A 19,664-nucleotide genomic window follows, 5' to 3' on the forward strand; every position below is an offset into this window, starting at 1 on the left:
CCGCCACGCCCCCCGCCCGCCACGCGTCCTGCCGCCCGCCCCGGGTCCTAGCGCCCGCCACGGGTCACGCCGCCCGCCCCGGATCTCAGCGCGCGCCACGCGTCCCGCCGCCCGCCCCGGGTCCTAGCGCCCGCCACGGGTCCCGCCGCCCGCCCCGGGTCCTAGCGCCCGCCACGGGTCCCCCCGCCCGCCCCGGGTCCTAGCGCCCGCCCCGGGTCCTAGTGCCCGCGCCCAGGGTCCTAGCGCCCGCGCCCCGGGTCCTAGCGCCTGCCACGGGTCACGCCGCCCGCCCCGGGTCCTAGTGTCCACCCCGGGTCCTAGTGTCCACCCCGGGTCCTAGCGCCCGCCCCCGCCCCTAAAGCAAGCGGAGATCATCAGCAGCAGAGCGGGCACCCACCGCGCTGCGAGGGCAGAGGGGTCCCGGTCCCGCTCGGCTCCCGCACCGCCCCGGCAGCCGCAAGGTGGGGTTGTTGCCGCACCCTGCCCGGGGCGAGCAAGGATGGGGCGACCCCTGGTAAAAAGAGGGAGGGGGGCACGACTGCGCCCTGCACCGGGCAGGCGAGACTTTTAAGCCGCCCGCTGAGGGGTCCTGCCCGAGCCCCACCCCGGTCCTCGGCAACAGGCAGGCACTGCACACCACGGACAAAACCGGATCCTTTAATGGTTTTTGGTTCTCTGTGAAGCACAAACAGGGTGATTATTCATGTAAAAACAAACGGGGGGGCAAGGCTATGTACAAGCTGTGGAGTCCCACGGCGGTGGTCCAAAGGGAAGGGGCTCGGGGCTCTGACAGAGCAGCGGCAGCGGCCCCGTCCATTGCCCCCGGCCCAGCGAGGAGCGGGACGGCCGGACATCGCTGGTGTCCCCACGAGGAACGGCCCTAGGCCCTGCCTGCTGGGGACAAGGACATGCACAAGGTGGGCTGCGACGGGCCACACTAGGGCCAGGGCAGGGAGGGTACCTGGGCTGTTCCGGGGACCCGGGGCACCTGCTGCTCCAGCTGCTCATCCAGCTCCCTCCCTCCTGCAAACCTGTTCCCTGAACCCCCCCGAGCCTCGCCTAGGGGGCAGAGGCAATGAAATAGTAACCCAGTGCAGGGGAGAGTAGCGTGAATGAAGGTCCTCGTCCTGAGCAGTGGCTTGGGCAAGCTGGGGGACAGTCAGCGGGGTACAATGTAGGACAAAGCCAGCTCTTCCCCTGCCCGTGCCACAGCCCTGCGCCCACTGCCGCAGCTGCAGCCGTCAGCCGAGCACCAACACTTTCCAAGCAGACTGTGCACACATGCTACATGCAGGGAGAGTATTCCCCAAATAATCTTTCCTGAAGTAAAAAAGAAAACAAAACAAAACAGAACCAAACAAACCAATCCTGGCCCTGCAGGTACCCAGGCAGTTTCTCAGGCAGCCGGGATAACAGTATCACCATGGAACGAGTCAGTGACACCGGGGAGGGAGGAACCGGGGTGGTCCCAGCAGAGAGACAGAGGAGGGTGATGCAGAGCGGAGTACGGTTTGGTACCACCAGGTCATAGTATCAAACATTAATGCCCTCATCAAGGGAAGCCAGGGGTAAAGCACTGGCTCCAGGAGGGAGCCCAGCTGGCTCTTTCATCCACAAACTGGTCATTTATTTTGGGAAAGACTGACTCTGTGAAGCAGAGCTAAGCAGTCCGGTGACAGCACTCGCTGCTCAGCCAGGTCCCCCCCTCACCTGCCCCCCTGGAGACCCCCAGGGAGGAGAAGGGGAATCAGCCCTAACCCTTGGCCTCCCCTTCCACCATCCCCGTGCAGGGACCTGCCGGGAGAGCTGGGGCTGGGGGGCAGGAGCCCCACCGGGGGACGAGGGCAGCCTCGCACCGGCACGCCCACGTGCAACCTGTAGGACCAGCATTACATGACGAGAAGGGTTGAAATGGTCCAAAAGGCCCCGCTGCACAGCTGGGGTCACGTTAACTGCTACAGATACTATTGCTAGCCCACGAGCTGAGTTCTTGCTTGGTCAGTGGTCCAGGGCAGAATTACTCCTGCAGAGCCCCGTGCCTGCCCATACGCAAGCCCTGACCATGCCACCCTAGCAAGGAAGGAGCAGATCCCAGGCTTGAGCACAGCTCCCAGTGTGCGGCATTCCCTCTGGGCCGCAGTTCTGCCAGGGGTTGCATTTGGTCATTTTATTTCCGTGTTTGGGTTGGTTAGTCACAGTGCCCAAACAGCAGAGAAAGGCAGCATCAAAAGCAAAGCCCCATCAGCAAAACCCAGGGCAGAGCTAGTGCCACCGAACGCAGAGACCAGCACCTGTGCTGCTCACCGTCAGCCCCACAGAAGCTGCCGACTGTTAGTCGAGCACCCTTTCCCAATAACTCAGGAGAATTTCAAAGGGAAGGCTCTCCTGGGGGCTTCTGAAGCAGAAGGCTACTCAGGCCACAGCTCCAGCCCCCCAGAGCGCCCCGTGCTCTCCTCCTTCCTCTTCCCTGCATCCAGGTCCTCCCTCCAGAACGCACACGCGACGAGCGAAGAACCGGGACACCCAACACCCAGCAGGCATCTACAGAGCCTCCTCCAGAAGGCAGAGCTAGTGCGGTCAGAACCATCTGGTCAGCATGAGGAGCTCTTCCATCCTGCCTCCCCTCAGCTCTTCTATCCAAGTACATTTAAAAACAATGGAGCAATACAATTGTTTAAAACCAAAATTGTCTGCTTTTTTCCTGTGGTAGTAGGTGGTCTTGTCTGCTCCTGCCACCAGGACAAGAATAAGAGGCCATAGCCCAGGGCTACTGGTTTTCCTCACGCATCTGTTCCATGATGTTGATGAGGCTTTCCAGCCCGAATACATAACCCATGTCGGGTCCGTCATGCACAGTGGGGTCGTCGCGAAAGCCTTTGAACGTGCTGTGTGCAAAGTCAATCATACGCACATCCACCTTGGGCTGGGCCGAGGAGCCAGGCTCCATGCTGCTGCCATCCTGAAGGCTCTCCGGGAGAGAGGTGTCCACCCGCTTCAGGCGCATCTCTGGCCGGCGCTCCACAAACATCCCTGCCCTGCTGTCCTTCCCATCGTAAATGATGAGGAGGGAGCTGGAGTAGAAGCGGTAGGAGGCCTGTCTCTCCAAAACCGCCTTCAGGCTTCGCAGTTTGGCGAGGATAGGCTCAAAGAGGTCCTTGCGCAGCTCGATGCCGTTGTGGAGATACTGGTAGAGGGCGTTGCGGAAGCCCTCGATGGAAAGACCGCGTCCATAGTATTTATTCCTGCATAAGTAATGCCCTGTGTCCAGCTGATAGACCTAGAAAGCCAAAGGAAATGCACATCAAGCAGGAGCACCAGGTGAAGGCCACACACAGAGATCCCTGAGCTGTCCTGCACTGGCAGGGCAGAGGGAACTCATTCTGTGCCTACTTTGCCGAAGAGGGGGCATTAAACAGCTCTGCCTGTTCCCTGAATCCCAAAGCAGCTCATGGGTGCATCCCAGGGGCACAGCCGGGGCGCCCAAGTACCGGTTCTCTCACAGGACACCCAAAGGGCAGTTTGTGAATCCAAGCCTCCCCAAGAAGCATGACACAACAGAGCCTGAGGCTTAAAAAGCCAAGTCTTACAGCAACTCGGACAATGCTCTGGCAGAGGGAGCTGCTGGCACGTATTGCCCTTATTATGTGGCATGTGACTAATGCGAGGCCCTCATTGCTTCAGAGTCTGTGGGCAGAGATCTGGGTTACAAAATCCTCCTGCCGGTGGGGAAAGAAGCCACTATTGCACAACAGCACCAGCAGCAAATCCTTGTGTGCAGGGCCTGGCCTCAAGAGGAGAGCAACTCCTTAACTCCCAATACGGTACGGAAGCAAATGTCAGCTGATGCTGGGACAGAGGGACACCTCCCGCCCCAGGCACCGTGATTCTAGCTGAACACTAAGTCACAAAAATAACTTTATTAGAAAATCCCCTAACTGTCTGTGAACAAACCAGCTTTGGATAAAGCAGGCCATCTCAGGAGAAGCAGGTTCCTTTGTTCCCGGCTTAAAAATGAAGAGAAAAAGCACATACCGTGAACACTGGTGCACCTACCTGAAGTGGAAGACTGTAACTCAGTGCTCAGCAGAAGACACTAACTGTGAGCAATAATGGGGCTGCAAGGGGGAACGTGCAGCACCTGCAGCCTCGGGGATCCCTACCTGCATCCCACACACGCGCACACCCAAGGTGGCGGAAGTGCTCTGTTCACACTTCTTCATCTGCCGAGCAGCCTTCTCCTCAGATGCATCATCTCCGTGCTGTCTGGTCCCCATCTTCAGATCAAGTACGCAGGGAAGCTTGAAGTGATGTACCACGTTCTCCAGCAAAAGGAACTCTGGGAGACATGTCAAGGAGAGCTCACCTGTCAGAAACACCACTCCCTGGCGCCATCACAGACAGCATGAGATAGGGTTGGGCAACAAACAAATAGGAACCCAAAGAACAGACAGAGCGAACTGTTTGGGGAGGTAAAGAAAAGGAGCGGGCTTCGACACTTGGTAGAAGAAATCAGCCTGGAAATGGGAACGGCCAACAGTAAGCAAGATCACATGCAGGCGTACTGGAAACTCAGCAGGGGGAACTGAAGAGCAGAACGCTAGTGTCAGGAAAGACATAATCTGCCAGTAAGAATTGCTGATACACTAAGGAAGAGCTCAAAGTCTAATCAAATTAGCAATTTAACCATATGGATAAGCAATACAATCCCCATGGACTGAAAACTCAGGGCTCAAGTAATAGCACAGTACTGTTGCTATTGGCCTGCCCAGAAGTGCAACGCTGCCCAGCACACGGGGGGGGAAACCACGAGGCTACAAAGGCAGGAAACGGAACAGTTATGGGAGCCTTCAATTACCAGCATGCACAATGGACAAACCCTCCATTAGGGCACAGCGCTGAGAACAAACCTGAGACAATCAGTGCAGCAGCTTGTCCCAAAGGGGAAAAAACAACCCTGACGTTTGCCCCAAGTAGCCCTGCAGGGCACAGTTCAACACGTTGCGCTGAAATGGCAGCCAGAGGACAGCTAGATTAAACCTGCGAGGAAGTTTAACATTTAGAAAAAAAAATAATCTATCATCAACTATGTTTCATTTTGAAAGAGGAACTTCACAAAAATAAGGAAGTGTGAATAAAAAGGACAGCCCAAAAGAATTACTTCTCTGCAAGTAATGCAGGCTATTTAAAAATAAAAGCTGGAGGCTCAAAGAACACGTTTGAGAATAGGAAAAGAAAGCCCACACAGTTAAAATGATGAAGAATACAGCTATTAAAAGTAAGTTTGTTTCTATGCATGGAAAATAGAATCAAGGTCCAGCAGGTGAAATAAAACCACCCCAACAAGTGGGCAAGTTCCAGACAAAAGCACGAGGAGTCATTTGTGAAGGCACAGAAAGTAACAAACCCATCTTCAACCACATGAAGAAGCCGGTCAGACTGCCTGAAGAGTTCAAAGAAAAAGTACAAAAGGAGCTACAGCGGAGGGGCATGGGGTGGGCGTGTGTGAAGAGACCCCTAAAAAGAAAAATAAGATTAATATTTTGCTTCTTTGCTTACTGGGGAAGAGCTTAGGGGATTCTCAAGCCAAAACTCTCTTTTTGAGTTCAGAGAATTCTCAAATTGAAATGCCAAGAGAAGAGATCACATGTCGAACAGAAAATAAGAGATGTGTAACTTGTTTAGCACTGCCTTAGTACCAGGGGACCGAACAGGGGCTACCATGATGCTGATTTGCAGAGATCTGGGGAACTACAAACTAGCCTGACTGGTCTCACAGCCAAAGTCCCCAGCAGGGTCTTTGTGTGGACATCCATGCTGTTTAACAAGTGATCCGTAAAAGTGAGTGAACAGTGAGATGACAAATTTGCTCAAAGCACCAAGTTACTCAAGGTTGCAAAACTGAGGAACAGTTGTGAAAAACTCCACAAGGATCTTATGAGACCGACTCAACCATTAAATGGGCGGGTAACATTCACCTAAGTTTACAAACAAGATGATAAACATAAGGAGAAAAAGATTCTTAACACGTAAAGCAATGTGTTTTGAGACAGCTATTACCAGTCAGGAATGGGATCTCGGGGTGACAAAACAGCGTTTAGAACAAGGGATTGTGTTAGGCATTATGAGGGAGAGAAAACAGCACTGAACACCAGTGGAAGTCTCTGGTTCACCGGCATCTTCTGTATTGTGTGCAGTTCTGGTCACGGTCTCCAAGAAGGACACAGGAGAACCGGAAGAGGCTCAAGAAACGTGACAAGGACAAACACAGCTCCCTCCCAAGGGATTACTGAACAGGGTAGACCTACATCTGCTGCCGGGAAAAGCCTGACATGAAAAACTACAGTTCAAAACAGAAGCCAACAAAGGACCAGAGAAGGAAGAAAACACGGGATCTAGTCAGAAACACGTTTTCTCTGAGCGTCAGTGTAAGACATTACTGTCAGTCTATGGGAAGCAGGAAGGAACAGTAAGAAGAAACATGTAATACAACTTTGGTTGCGTGAAGGACAAGAAAGCCAAAGGAAACGCAGGCCCAACTGCCTCAGGCACATATGTGTAGGCCAGGGCAGCAGCAGCAACCTGACACACTCTGCTTCCCCCAGAGGATACTGTAGAGTTTTCGGTCCTTGGATTCTGACCGCATCCGGCTCAGCTGCTGCTTATGACAGCGCAGGCTCCAGGGGTTATAGCTGATCTTTTCAGAACTCAGACCGCTGTTCCCATCCAACATCTGAAATGGGACATCTGAATGGATGTGCAAGTCCACCCTGGGACTCTTTGTTTCCTGGATGCTGCTGGTATAAAGACAGAACAAACTTGCCTGTTAGAATCCATACATTCTCCAGATACTTACAACTGCCACATGCTTCCCTTGCACACGGCTATCTCCCGTTCCTTGTCCTGCCAGCTTCTTAACAGCAAATCCTCAATAAATACCCCTGGCTCTGGACCCACACTCAAGGGTCTGGACTATTTAACATCTCTGCGAGGTTGTACTGTAACTGATAGGAGTAAGCAGGAACGTTGGTTTCTCAGGGAGCTCTGGCTGCTGTGAGGAGGTACAGAGACCCATATTCAAAGTACCTTTGTAAAAAACCTCTGGGTTCATAACCAGGTCGACCAAAGAGTGATTGAAACTGCTTGATAAGCTTTGGTTCCACATCCAATAAACTGCACTTTGCATGGATGAGTTTGCCCTGAACGTGGCAAAACTCCTGACACAGTTTGCAGTACCACAGTGTGCTGGACTAGCAAGTGCCAGACAGCCTGGCTACTGTATGGAAGTGCAAAACATCCTCAACAAAAGGAGCACCAGAACTCAAAGGGGAAGAGAGATTTTCTGCTCACCATGTTGTCACTGGGCCCTCAAAGTTTTACCTTTCAGTGCTGTCACTGGCCAGGCCAGGCTTTTCCTCCTTATGCTCAGTGACGCTGCTTGACCTGTGAAGGCTCCGACGTGAGTGCTTGCGTCGTGGCTGGTCCCTCTCTGGCATATCATCCTGCTCCAGACCCTCGTTCTCCACATAGGGATAGGCCACGAGGTTAATGTAGCCATCACTGTCTCCCTCAAAACAGACAGATACCACACCTGCCAGAGAGAAGTGACACGTCAGTTCTGCTTCCCAGTGGAGGGAATATACAACCACTAGCACCCAAACGTTCAACAGGAGAGAGGAAAACGTAGCTCACAGAGCAGCAAAGCAAATACCGAGCAATGAAAAGAGGTTTAAGACTACAAGAACCCAATTGTTGTTAGCACGGAACAGAGGAGAAATCCCCCAAATAGTGCTCTGTGTTGCTACCTGATCAAACAGTCAGCAGCAGCAGGGGAAGCTGTGCCACCCACAGGAAATTAAGGACAAAAGCACAGCTGGTAGGCTGAGGGGTGTGATTATTTCCTTTCATTCAGTCTTGCAGCAAATGTCATCAAACTGGAGAAAGTAAAGCACAGTCTACCAAGATGTTGAGCAGGGCAAAGCATCCGAAACATGTATCTAGTTCATTTGGGTAAGTATCTATGTCCTGCAAAGTGTTCCTGCTGTTGACAAGGATTCCTCCTGTTGACCTCCTCCAAGCTCAGAAGCAATGCATCCCAATGAAGAGGAAGTCAGGCAAAAACACTGGGAGACCTGCATGGTTGAACACTCAAAAGCAAAAAGGAGGCCTATAGAGGGTGGAAGCAAGGACAGGTAGTCTGGGAGGAATATAGAAATATTGTCCGAGCAGCCAGCGATCAGGTTAGGAAAGCCAAAGCCCAGATGGAATTAAATCTGGCCAGGGGCATCAAGGGCAACAAGAAAGCCCTTTAGTCTTCCTTTTGTTGGTGACCCATTTTATCAGTGACTAAAATAAGACTAGGGAAAATGTGGGCCCTCTCTGGAAGGAAGCAGGTGACCTGGTCATCTGGGATATGGAGAAGGCTCAACAACTTTTTTGCCTTGGTCTTCACCAGCAAGGGCTCTATCCACACTGCCCATGTCGCAGAAGGCAAGGCAGGGACTGGGAGAATGAAGAACCGCCCACTGCAGGAGAAGAGCAGGTTTGAGATCATCTAAGGAATCTGAAGGTGCACAAGTCCATGGGACCTGATGAAATGCATCCGTGGCTCCTGAGGGAACTGGTGGATGAAGTTTCTAAGCCACTATCCAGCACATTTCAGAAGTCGTGTCAGTCCAGTGAAGTTCCCACCAACTGGAAAAGGGGAAACATAACCCCCATTTTCAAAAAGGGAGAAAGTGAAGACCTGGGGAACTACAGGCCGGTCAGTATCACCTCTGTGCCCAGTAAGATCATGGAGCAGATTCTCCTGGAAACTATACTAAGGCACAGGGAAAATAAGGAGGTGATCGGTGACAGCCAACATGGCTTCATTAAGGGCAAATTGTGTCTGACAAATCTGGCAGCCTTCTACGATGGGGTTACAGCACTGGTGGAGAAGGGAAGAGCAACTGACATCACCTACCCGGACTCCAGGGAAAGCCACTGGAGTGGCCTTCCGGTACCTAAAGTGGGCCTACAGGAAAGATGGGGAGGGACTCTTTTATCAGGGAGTATAGTGACAGGACGAGAGGTAATAGTTTTAAACTGAAAGGGGGTAAATTCAGATTAGATTTTAGGAATAAATTCTTTACTGTGAGAGTGGTGAGACACCCAAACAGGTTGCCTAGAGAAGCTGCGGATGCCCCATCCCTCAAAGTGTTCAAGGCCGGGCTGGATGGGGCTTTGAGCAACCTGGTCTAGTGGGAGGTGTCCCTGCCCATGGCGGGGCACTGGAATTGGATGATCTTTAAGGTTCCTTCCAACCCAAACCATGCTGTGATTCTATGACAAGGACACTGCTGGCCAAGGAGGAGTGTGCTTTCTCTGCTAAAGGAGTTCTCCAGCATCCGAGCTATGAAGAATAGAGCTGAGGCTGAAGTGACACCTGCCACTTACCGCAAGTCAGCCAGCGTTACAGAAAAGGGATCTGCAAGCTCCCAGGGCTTCCTAGCAATAAAAACAGAGGGCCCTGGAAGTAAATCTATCTCAGCCAGGTGCAAGCTAGCACGACCATTTGTGTTCTGTCCAGGTTTACCTCCTGAAGGCTCCTGGGAAGCTATAGACTGGATATATCTAGCTGGCCAGTGACAGAGCAGGTCAGCTGACACCTCTAGTTAGGGCTGACATCTTTGTCTTTGGGACTCCCCCTGCCCTGAAAATGAGGCTATCAGCCCACGTCCCAACTTGCAATGGCCAAAATCTTTCATTAGCACGTCACCAGTATTTAACAGGTGCCAGGAATATCAGATGCTAGATGCACAGAATCAAATGATTCACCATAAACGTGAGGAAACCTTGCACTGCTCAGTTGACGCAGCCCATCATGTTACTGTCCTTCCTTTTTCCTTATTTGCATATGACAATGCTAACACGGTTCAGGTGGTTCAACACAACTTCAGCGCAGTTCAGGACGCCAGCATGTCACTACATAAATGCCAGTCCAAGTGCTCTGGCTGCCTGGACATGCTCCTCATGACACCCCTGTGGAAGGGCAAGCTTACAGTAACACCTGACTGCTCAAACAGGACATATCATCCCCAATATTCCCTTCCCTCAGAACGGTAAGAACAATTTCTGGGACTATCAGAAAACTGCACGGGACTCTCAGATGAAGTCCCACACTGGGGTGGAGATGCATGTCCTATACCTTTAGGCTACCAGGAAGTATCTGACTTCAAGAAGACAGGTCTCCATCTGGACTATCAGCTTCATCAGCTTTAAACACATCTCCCAATGAAAGCCTGACATCATGCCAGTTCTAGCAACTACACAGGCTTCAGCTGAGATTTCTGATGGGTCACTAGAGCACCGTATGGCTCCAGAGTCGCTCGAGGGTACAAGAGGATCTGTCTGTTGGAGACTCTATCTTTCATTCATGGTCTGCATACAGACACAGGTAGGTAAGCTGATACTGCTTTCAGACCTTCAGGCTGCAGCCAGATCAAACGACAAGACCCTGAACAGATGGTGGTCCCAACTGTCTGTGAAGCACTGGCCTCCCAACGCCACATGGTAACAAAGAAGCAGAGGCAATAGGAACTCTGAGTCCTCCAGAAGGCCACCTCTGCCAGTATCACCATCCTGAATAGAAACACACATGGCCAAGAGCATATCAAGCTTCTCGAAGATACAGATGAGCTGCCGACCTCCTACAACGATACAGACACTGGAAAATTCCATTCCTTCAAAGCGGCTGGGGAAAAGGCTTCACCTCAGCACTGGGAAAGCAACACTTCCTGCTTCAGCAGCTTTCTGATACGGACCCATGAAAGAGATGTGATGAGGAAGCAATAAATTATGGGACTGGAATGTGCAAATGCTCAGTATATGATCTAACTTCATTTGCTCAAGGTCAAGGCTGTAATTGACAATAACTCGGTAGTAAAATTACTTCAGTTACACTTCCATAACCTTAAGCTTCAGACTGCAACTGTCACATTGCACATTCTCTGCCTAGAAAGAGGAGCACATTAAACTGTGCATGCCTACAAAACAAGACTTCCTCCTTTCCAAATGCTCCTATCAAATTGCTAGCCTGCAAAGAGAAAGAATTAAAACCAACAAATAACACCAACAGACAGCAGCTGCAGGAAAATGAGAAGGCTGGTTCTTGAAGCACGTAACTGCATTCTGGAATGACAACAGGCCTCACCTTTATACTCAGGTGTGAACTCCTTCATTTCTGGGGGCAGAGACTCATAGAAGCGCTGTTCTCTGGTAATGAGGGGTTTGCAGACAGTATGGTCATCGTAGCGCATCATGCTGCTGTGGCCGCCCACCTGGTGAATGAAAGGCTCCAGAAGGACCCCCCGGTCTCCGGATCGAGTGGCATTCTTGCCATACTTGCCCACTTCCATGGTTTGACAAACACACATTGCGTTGGGCACCAGTTGCACTCTTGGAGCATGGGGAGAGCCACATGGGCTGGGAGGGGTAGCTCAGCAGCAGTCAGGCAGCCACAGCGGGGAAATCCTGGCAATCTGCTTCCTTGCGATGATCTGAAAAAGCAAAGGAGACTCCTGTGAACAGAGGATCGCTTGCATTCACTCCCTGTTTTCCAGGGAAAGTTTTTGGTATTTATTTATATCTATAACTGCTCCTCTTCTGTTCTCTGTTTACCTCCCACTTGTTCCAGCATGCTCCTCACCACCTCTTTAATCTTACAGGTAAACACACACTGATTTGGAGGCAGCGTCATGTAGAGCTTCTCCGATAGGGTTGACAGGAGACAGGGAAAGGAGGAGATACAAATATTTTGAGCTGCCTATCTTTAGAAAATACTATTTCCTTCGTTTAGATCATTTTATCAGAAAGGCAACGTGACAACCAAGCACACACCTCAAGCAACAGCACAATTAAAACCAAGCCCACACCTGCCTGTTAGTAACAATGACAGAACTAACACAAGCAAAACAAACATTTCAAGAATCCAAATTCCAGTCCTTGCACCTCTGTATTTTTAACATCTAAACGACTGAATAATTCCTGTTCACCTACCCTAACACTGTTTCCTCCTCTTCTGACTCGCTTCTTTTCAAGCTACGACATGAAAGACTCTTGGAATAAGTGGGCCACACTCAATTCTGTTGCCGTGTGTATGCTGTATCTGAATGGATTCCCCTTGGATTCTCTCCTTTATTACTCTAAGCCCTTCAGGACAACATCTATTTCCCGATGCTTTCACAGCACCTCCATGCACAACAGACCCCTGATCCCCAGAGACAGGCAAGAGATTGCTAAATCCAAGTGAGATTAGAAGTGCTTTGGAGAAGACAGATGCTTTTTTAATGTTTGCAGAGTGCCCAGCACAGCCACAGGATGACAGAAAAGCAAAGCCGTACAAATTCTCTCCAGACGATTTGCCCTTCCCAGCTTAGATCATAGCTGCTCCTGAGGCTGCTAGGGAACACACCGCAGGATTTTCTCACAACGATGAGTTATGCAAATTCCTTGCTACAAGAACCATATGGTGACTACAGTTTCTGAATTCATCAAATTGCCAGTTTCTTAGTACAGCCACAGCCAAGGGCAATAATTTAAGAACTGAGGGATCTTGGAGGCCTGAACAAGGGACACGGTTCAGGCTGTTCCTCATCTGGCCACGGGATGTCTCTGCAGCTACACAACACCTCCAGGCCAGTAGAAGTTCTGGATGAAGATGGGCTCTTCTCCTTCCCCTCCAATTCAGTCATGTAAGAGATGCAGCTCAAGAGATTCAAAAGGAAGGGTGATACTTCTTAATATGGTTAACCCAATCTAACCCAAATGCTCACCGCAACAGGACAATGCCTCTCTCTCCCTGTCTGCATGTTCCTGCTCACTCCTTCACACTGGATTTTGGGATAGTATGAGTGTATGTACATTTGAGTTGAATCACCTCATTGATCCAATGGAAAACAGTTCCCTTTGTGGTTACGTGACCAAGCAACTACATTCACTACAAGCAACTACATAAGCGGAACGATGTGAATATTTAAACTGGCTTTTAAGGTGTAGGGCAGGGAATAAATAGGAGGGAAATAAAACCCCAATACAGATGGTCTCTCTCTGTAGCAACTCATAACAAAGTCTCTTCGAGGTATCCTTCAAAGTGTCTGTCTCCTAAACTCACTCAGAGCCCAAGCTGTACCACAAGACAAAAACATGCTGTGGATTTCTCTCCTCCCTCTTATTTGCTTTAACAACAAGAAGAAATTTCAGCAGCAGAGGCTTGTTTACATCATATATGGTTTAGTTTGGTTTAATGGCAGTTAATATCCAAGAAAAAGCAAGGTGCCAGCATCTGCAACAGATCAGCACTTCACAGATTTTGGACAAATGCTTTACAGACTTAAATCTCCCCTTGCTAACACAGCTTTGTCTTGGATTAATTTTCTTTTATTTTGCCAATGACTAAAGCAGAGTTTTCAGTTATTCCAAACAATACAGGGGACAAGTTTAACTTCACACTTTCCTGTAGTTTAAACTTCTTGAGACAAGGTAGATAAGAGCTTTATCTGTGTGATAACGGTAGTTGCCATACTCAGGAGACATGCATGTGATTCTCAGGTCTGGTACTAGTCCCAGTTTTCACTGAAAGCAAATCACAAAATGTCTCAGGGTCTCAGTTTTAACAGTGACAGAACTATTATCCACTCTTTAGAGAAGGGGGATAATCTAAGCAGACTCATTAGCTTCAGACACCTTCATTAACTTCGGATGGAGATCACAAACACCAGGCAGACACACACACACCCCCAAGGTCCATGCAGACTGTTCTCGCAGTTAGGAGTGCTTCATCTATGGGCTACAGGCAGATTTTGGCCATCAGAGCAAGAGGTGGGAACCCTTGGCCTACTTTTCAGCAGCCTTCTTTCCTAAAGGTGAAGAACAACTAAAAACATGCCACCTGAATTATTCTGAGGACAGCAGGAGCCTCAAGTCCCCCAAGCCTTCTCCACTACATGGCCTAGAGATATTTATGAGATGACTGCAGTGGTCCAAGGGCTCCTGAGAAAGTGGCAATGAGAACAGGCTGCAGCCACCAAGAAGCGCCCCAGGCTCCCTGCCAAGCTGCTCCCAAGAAAACTCAATATGACAAGTTTCAGATGTGCAGTCACACCTGTGAGGGAGTGACAGCCATGAAGAATAAGTTCTGTGGCCATGACGCAAGAGAAAGAGCTGGGCACCAGGTGGGGACAGAGTCCAAACCTGGTTATGACTGCTCCGCACTTCAGCCCTGCACCCTAAAGAAAATAGTGGTATAGCCAATAGTTTCCCATATACAAGTGAATGTGAGAAAAAAAAATACTTTGCGGCAAGTAGCATTTTAGGTAATATTTTTAAAGAGGAAGCTACCTACAGCTTAAAAAACAGACACTTTGTAGCTCAGATACAGCTTAGCGGTTTTCAGACTAACTCAAGGTAGAGTGTTATTACTAAACATAGACACTATCCACAAATAAAGACAGAAGAATCCCATCAGTTTCAAACAAGTACAAAGCAGAGAACTATTTCAAGGCCTAAATATTACTCATCATTCCTCTGTTAAACAAAGGCATGGGTTCAACTATTTTAGCTGTCCTTCCAATTATTCTGTAAAAAGCAGTCGACAATCCACACAACAGCTTGAGGCAGACCAGTTCACCCAAGCAGATCCTTTGGTATCATCCAATACTGCCACTATAGCTCAAACAGCAGTAAAACATTCAGGCTAGTTTAGCATCCTCCCTTCCAACAGACTGACGTATAGTTGGCAAGACAGATCATCCATCAAGCCAGACTCACAAGAGGAGAGGGGTGAGGTTCAAGAGCAGAGTTATTGCTGACTACAGAAGGACAGTTCATATTCCATTATCCTCCCCAGTAAAAAACTCTTGTACTGGAAGAGAGTTTGCTCTACAAAATGTAGAGTTTGCTCTACAATATTTAAGTCTAGATGCCTGTCTGTCAGTGGGGTAAAGTCTGCCCCTAATACCAACATTATCCTCCAAACAGTGCTGTGCTGTTGAGAACCCAGCCAGATGCTCTTAAACATTACTGAACCCTAGCTCAAGACTACTGATGTCTTACCAGACCACCACCAGAATCAGAGAGATGCCTGCTCCTGCCAGTTCACAAGTGCCAGAGCAGCACCACCTGAGGACGCCAGCACAGGAACAAGGGAGTAGGGATGTCCTCTTTGATGATGGCAACTTAAGGTAACAAGGAAACTAGCCTCAGAGGTCACCACGCACTTGAGAAGTGGAGGCGGAGAGCTGCACTGCAAGAATTCCTGCAAGCCGCACCACGATGCTGACATTTCCACTCTTTATAAGCCATCTTGTAGGGGAACACTGGCTATGCTTCATGACTCACTGGTAAAGCTATTTTCCAAAATAAAAAGGAGAATAAACACTTAAAATTGTGATGTATCAGGCAGCAAGAAAGCTGACTGCATTAAGCGCTGTTGAGTCATGTCTTCCTTGTAAGCAGCTTGCACATCCATCTTTCCAGCATTGCCTCGCTGCGGCTCCTAGGACTGTGGCCAGCCCTCAGGACCCATGGCGCTGAAGACCAAGGCAGATGGCCACTGACGATTCTGGACCCGGGCCACAGGTGGCGGATAAATACCAACCCTCAATGTCATGCTGAGAAAAGTTGGACTTTCCCTTACAACCCCAAAGCAGTCAGGAGAGAAGCACAAGAATACAAAATGGTATACCAGGCAAGAGGACTACAGTGTCTGGCCAACGGGCGCCTGGTGACTGCTTCTTGCGAGCTAGTCTTGTTGGCAAAGAGCAGAAGCAGCTAGCATGCGTGCTGAAAAGCATGAAGTTTTCTAGTCACGCTGCCTTGGGTGACCCAACTTCTACAGAATAAAAACCAGTCTAAGAAAAAAAGCGTCTCCCACTGTGCTATGAGATCAGCTTCCCAGCACAAAAGCTGACCCAGAGGCCTGAGACATGTCTGTCTAGTCAGCAGAAAATGGAGATGACCCCTGGGACCTGGGCAGAGAGAACACAACTCTGCAAGAACCTGAGGCAACATTTGGGACGTAACCAGAAACATTTGGCCAGCCTGGTATCCAGGAAGCTACAAACCTTCCTAGCCTGCTTTGAATCCTGAGACTCCCCCTGCATCTTTTGTCCAGCACTTGAACTATTACCAAATACAGCCCTTTTTGGGCAGGCTGCCCTCACCAAGGCAAGCGTGGCTCTTCAGATTGAAGCCAGATAGAATATGATCCCTATCCATACATCAAAAGCGAAACTGAAGTTTTAGAGAAAGCTGCTGAAGGATGCCAGCTGAGGAACAGAATGCAACAGTGAAGTTGGTGGAGGAACTGCAATAAACAAGGCCAAGGAGAGGACAATAGCCGCTAATAGGTGTGCTCCACCCCATGCCAAGAGCTGAACAAATGCACACTTCCTTCACCAATACTTTTTCTGCTTCAACAACAGGGCACAAAATCTCCAACTACTGAAGCGTGCACAAGGAAAAGAGCCTTGCCTACTTTAAGTTAGAACTTGATTGAACTTACAGAAAGGACCACAGGGAAAAGAAAATTAAGCTTGTAATACGACTCCTTAGGCATACTCTGTGTTTCTGTATCCTAGAGATCTGAAGGAAGACTGTGCCATATGTATATCTCATTAATTACAAAGCTTCAGCACTTCTGCCAGTAGCCTGTGAGACCAAGAATTTTCTCCTCTTCTCTTCCTAAGAAAGGAGCGGAAGCCAAGCCTTTTCAGCTTTTTCTGAAAAAAAAAGAGAGGCTGAGCTATGCAGTTTTAACTACGGCTGCAATGCCTAAACCACTCCTTAAAACCAGTACCTAGATCTGGGGTTAAAGGCGGCTTTTTTCTTAGAGGCCAGGTTAGCAGGAATTGCAAAGGCCCTTCTGTTGTCACCTACACATAAAGCAGGGCATGCTTTCAAGGAGGGATGAGCAAGATTCCTTGCTAGGGATCTAGACTCAGGGCATAGACAATACCTGTTTTCTCACACTGGCATGCTACAGTGGTAACTTCTTTTTTTTTATTATTTTTTTAATTACAAGCCTTAGCACACAACAGTGCGTAATGAACGTCTGTCACGTTTGACAACATATGGAGCAGGTGCTCTGCAACACTTTGTGAACATCTGCCATGCAGCTGTCTGCAAGTGAGGGTAACCAAAGCTGAGGCTCAAATAGCCTCTTCCAGCTTGCATTCCTATTCAGCCTGATGCTGGAAAAGCTGGCATTACTGCGATAACATCAGGCTGGGGAGCGGGAGACGAATGCACGTAATAGGGATGATGTCAGCTGATTTAATTTCCTTGCTACTCTCTCCTCCAGGCTTCCCCTTCCTCACTGGAGAAATGCAGCGCATTGGCAGGAGGGCACAGGCTGCCTGGGGACCTGCCAGTCCTTGTCACCGCTATCAGTGTCACTGCAAAGGGGAGGCTGGAGGAACAGTCATCACCACTCTTTCCTCTCCAGCAGGCAGGGAGAATGAGCAAGAGGGAGCCAAGATGCTGAATCCTCCTGCACCTCACCACAAATATACCCTACCTCAGTAGGAAAGGGCACCTTCCTTCTTTGTTCAGAACCGCTGGCTTCAGTCTTAGCCTGAGAGTTTCCATAGCAGCAAGACCTGATGGAATATGTATATTAACATTAACAAAAGGTTGCTTTATCAGTACTGGCCCAGACGATTTTCTTCCAAGCTCGTGCCTAGGAGAGCAGGGCTGTCCAATATCAGCTTTGCATTTTATAGGACAGATGAGAATACGACACATGCTTTCTAGAGAAGGGCTTAGGGAAGATCAATGCTTGTGAGGCCTCATTGCTCAGCTTTCTGTGAGCTAATTTCTGGCTTCTCTTCATCTCATTTACAAAGAGAAAAAAAGTCTCCGCTGGATACAGTTTATTTTTAAATTATTCCAATGCAAACGCTGCCATTCAGCACAGCTCTCAGATCCAACAGTCCAAGATGATTAGAAGGGAACTTACTTTCAGCAGTCACAAACCATAAGGAACCAACCTAACCCACTATGAAAAGACATTTCCTGAATTCACACTAGTGACGGGGCTCATAGCGGAAAACTGTAGTCCTTGCATTCATGCGGGAGGTGGGGGAAGAAAAAAATTCACATCAATCCCATTGAAGAGGTTTGGCTTAAAGACTGTCTTGGAAAGAATTTGTAACTCAACTTCTAGACTGAATAAGCAGAAGGAACAGTTTGCCTCACAATCTTACATTTAAACTTTTCATTAATGCTGGTAATAAAGCACACCTGCTCTTCAATCACAGACCTTGGCCTCCTCCCCAAGAGTGAGGCTTAAATAAGCCAGCCACATCCCTAAGGAAGTCCTGAAGGACTGCAGGATCATCCAGGGAACTCCACCCAAACGCCTTCCCAGTAGGAAGGCAATGGAACAACTATGCCGAGTTCAGCATGAGGAGGAGTATGTTCAGAAACAACGCAGTTTCATGTTAGCTGTGGGCACCAAATTCTACAACCTCAACAGCATCAGCAGGCAGGACAGACGAGCAGGTAAATGCACCACACTGATCTGCTGACACTAAGAGAATGAGTCAGAGCTGGTGATGCTTGTGCTGAACCAGAGGACAAACACACCGCACAGCAAGCCACGGCGGGCAGAGAAAAGGAAGGTGTGATTTTGTGGTTAACGTGCACAGAGCTTAGCCAGATGGATGGCACTGGGTAAGACCCCTCAGCACTGGGGGGCAGCCCCACTTAACAGATGAGAACCCACCATTATCAGGTGAGTGGCAGTATCAGGCTTGAGCCACAACAGGGGCAAAGAGAACAACTGGCACCTCCTAAGTAAGTTCTTACCTCATCTCCTGGTTCAAAATGCCCCAGCAGTCCTTGGAGGTGTCAAATCAAGGCCAGAGCCAAGGAAGTCAGTTTTGCCTAACCACCTAGAGAGCAACTGCTGGTTCCAAGCTGGAAAGATGCTGTTGTCGTACACTTGTGCAAGCACCTCTGGAGCTTGAACTCCCACTCACACCCCCACAACAGACTCAACAAGTAGGAATGGTGTCCCTCAGGCTCCCAGCCAGTACAGACACCTGCAAGTCTGGTGGGACAATGGGATAAGATCTGCACAGTTTGCATAAGAACAAGAGGAAACCTCCAGTGAAAGCACCAGAATCTCAGAAAAGGGAAGTAGTTGTGCAGCAATAAAATCAGTTTTATTTTAAGAGGGACTGGTGAAGGACATTGAGGTTAGGGGCAGCCTTGGCTGTAGTGATAATGAGATCACTACACTGTCCTGCAAGACATCCTGGTCTCAAAATTGGAAAGGCATGGATTTGATGGACAGACCACTCAATGGATAAGGAACTGGCCAGATGGCCACACTCAAAGGGTTGCAGTCAACGGCTCAATGTCCAAGTGGAAACCAGTGACGAGTGGTGTTCCTCAGGGGTCAATACTGGGACTGGTGCTGTTTAACATCTTTGTTGGCAACATGGACAGTGGGATTGAGCACACCCTCAGCAAGTTTGCTGACGATACCAAGCTGTGTGGCGCGGTCGACATGCTGGAGGGAAGGGATGCCATCCAGAGGGACCCAGACAGGCTGGAGAGGTGGGCCCATGTGACTCTCATGAAGTTCAACCAGGCCAAGTGCAAGGTCCTGCACCGGGGTC

At 49.5% G+C, this 19,664-nt stretch overlaps 1 protein-coding gene across 3 annotated transcripts in view; it reads right to left on the bottom strand.

The window, feature by feature from the left end:
* Positions 1–641: 641 nt before the first annotated feature.
* IP6K1 (inositol hexakisphosphate kinase 1) overlaps positions 642–19,664 on the bottom strand; it is a 44,167-nt gene continuing 25,144 nt past the window's right edge. For 2 of the 3 annotated variants that reach the window (XM_063348019.1, XM_063348018.1), the window contains 5 exons: positions 11,192–11,537; positions 7,378–7,588; positions 6,610–6,794; positions 4,161–4,336; positions 642–3,277 (listed from right to left, as the gene is read on the bottom strand). In XM_063348019.1, the coding sequence (XP_063204089.1) occupies positions 2,768–3,277; positions 4,161–4,336; positions 6,610–6,794; positions 7,378–7,588; positions 11,192–11,414 (1,305 nt within the window). In that variant the 5' untranslated portion in view covers positions 11,415–11,537 and the 3' untranslated portion in view covers positions 642–2,767. The remainder of the gene's footprint in view (positions 3,278–4,160; positions 4,337–6,609; positions 6,795–7,377; positions 7,589–11,191; positions 11,538–19,664) is intronic. The other variant, XM_063348020.1, reaches the window with a different exon arrangement.

Source organism: Chroicocephalus ridibundus, chromosome 10 (assembly GCF_963924245.1).
Source record: "Chroicocephalus ridibundus chromosome 10, bChrRid1.1, whole genome shotgun sequence".
Taxonomy (NCBI): domain Eukaryota; kingdom Metazoa; phylum Chordata; class Aves; order Charadriiformes; family Laridae; genus Chroicocephalus; species Chroicocephalus ridibundus.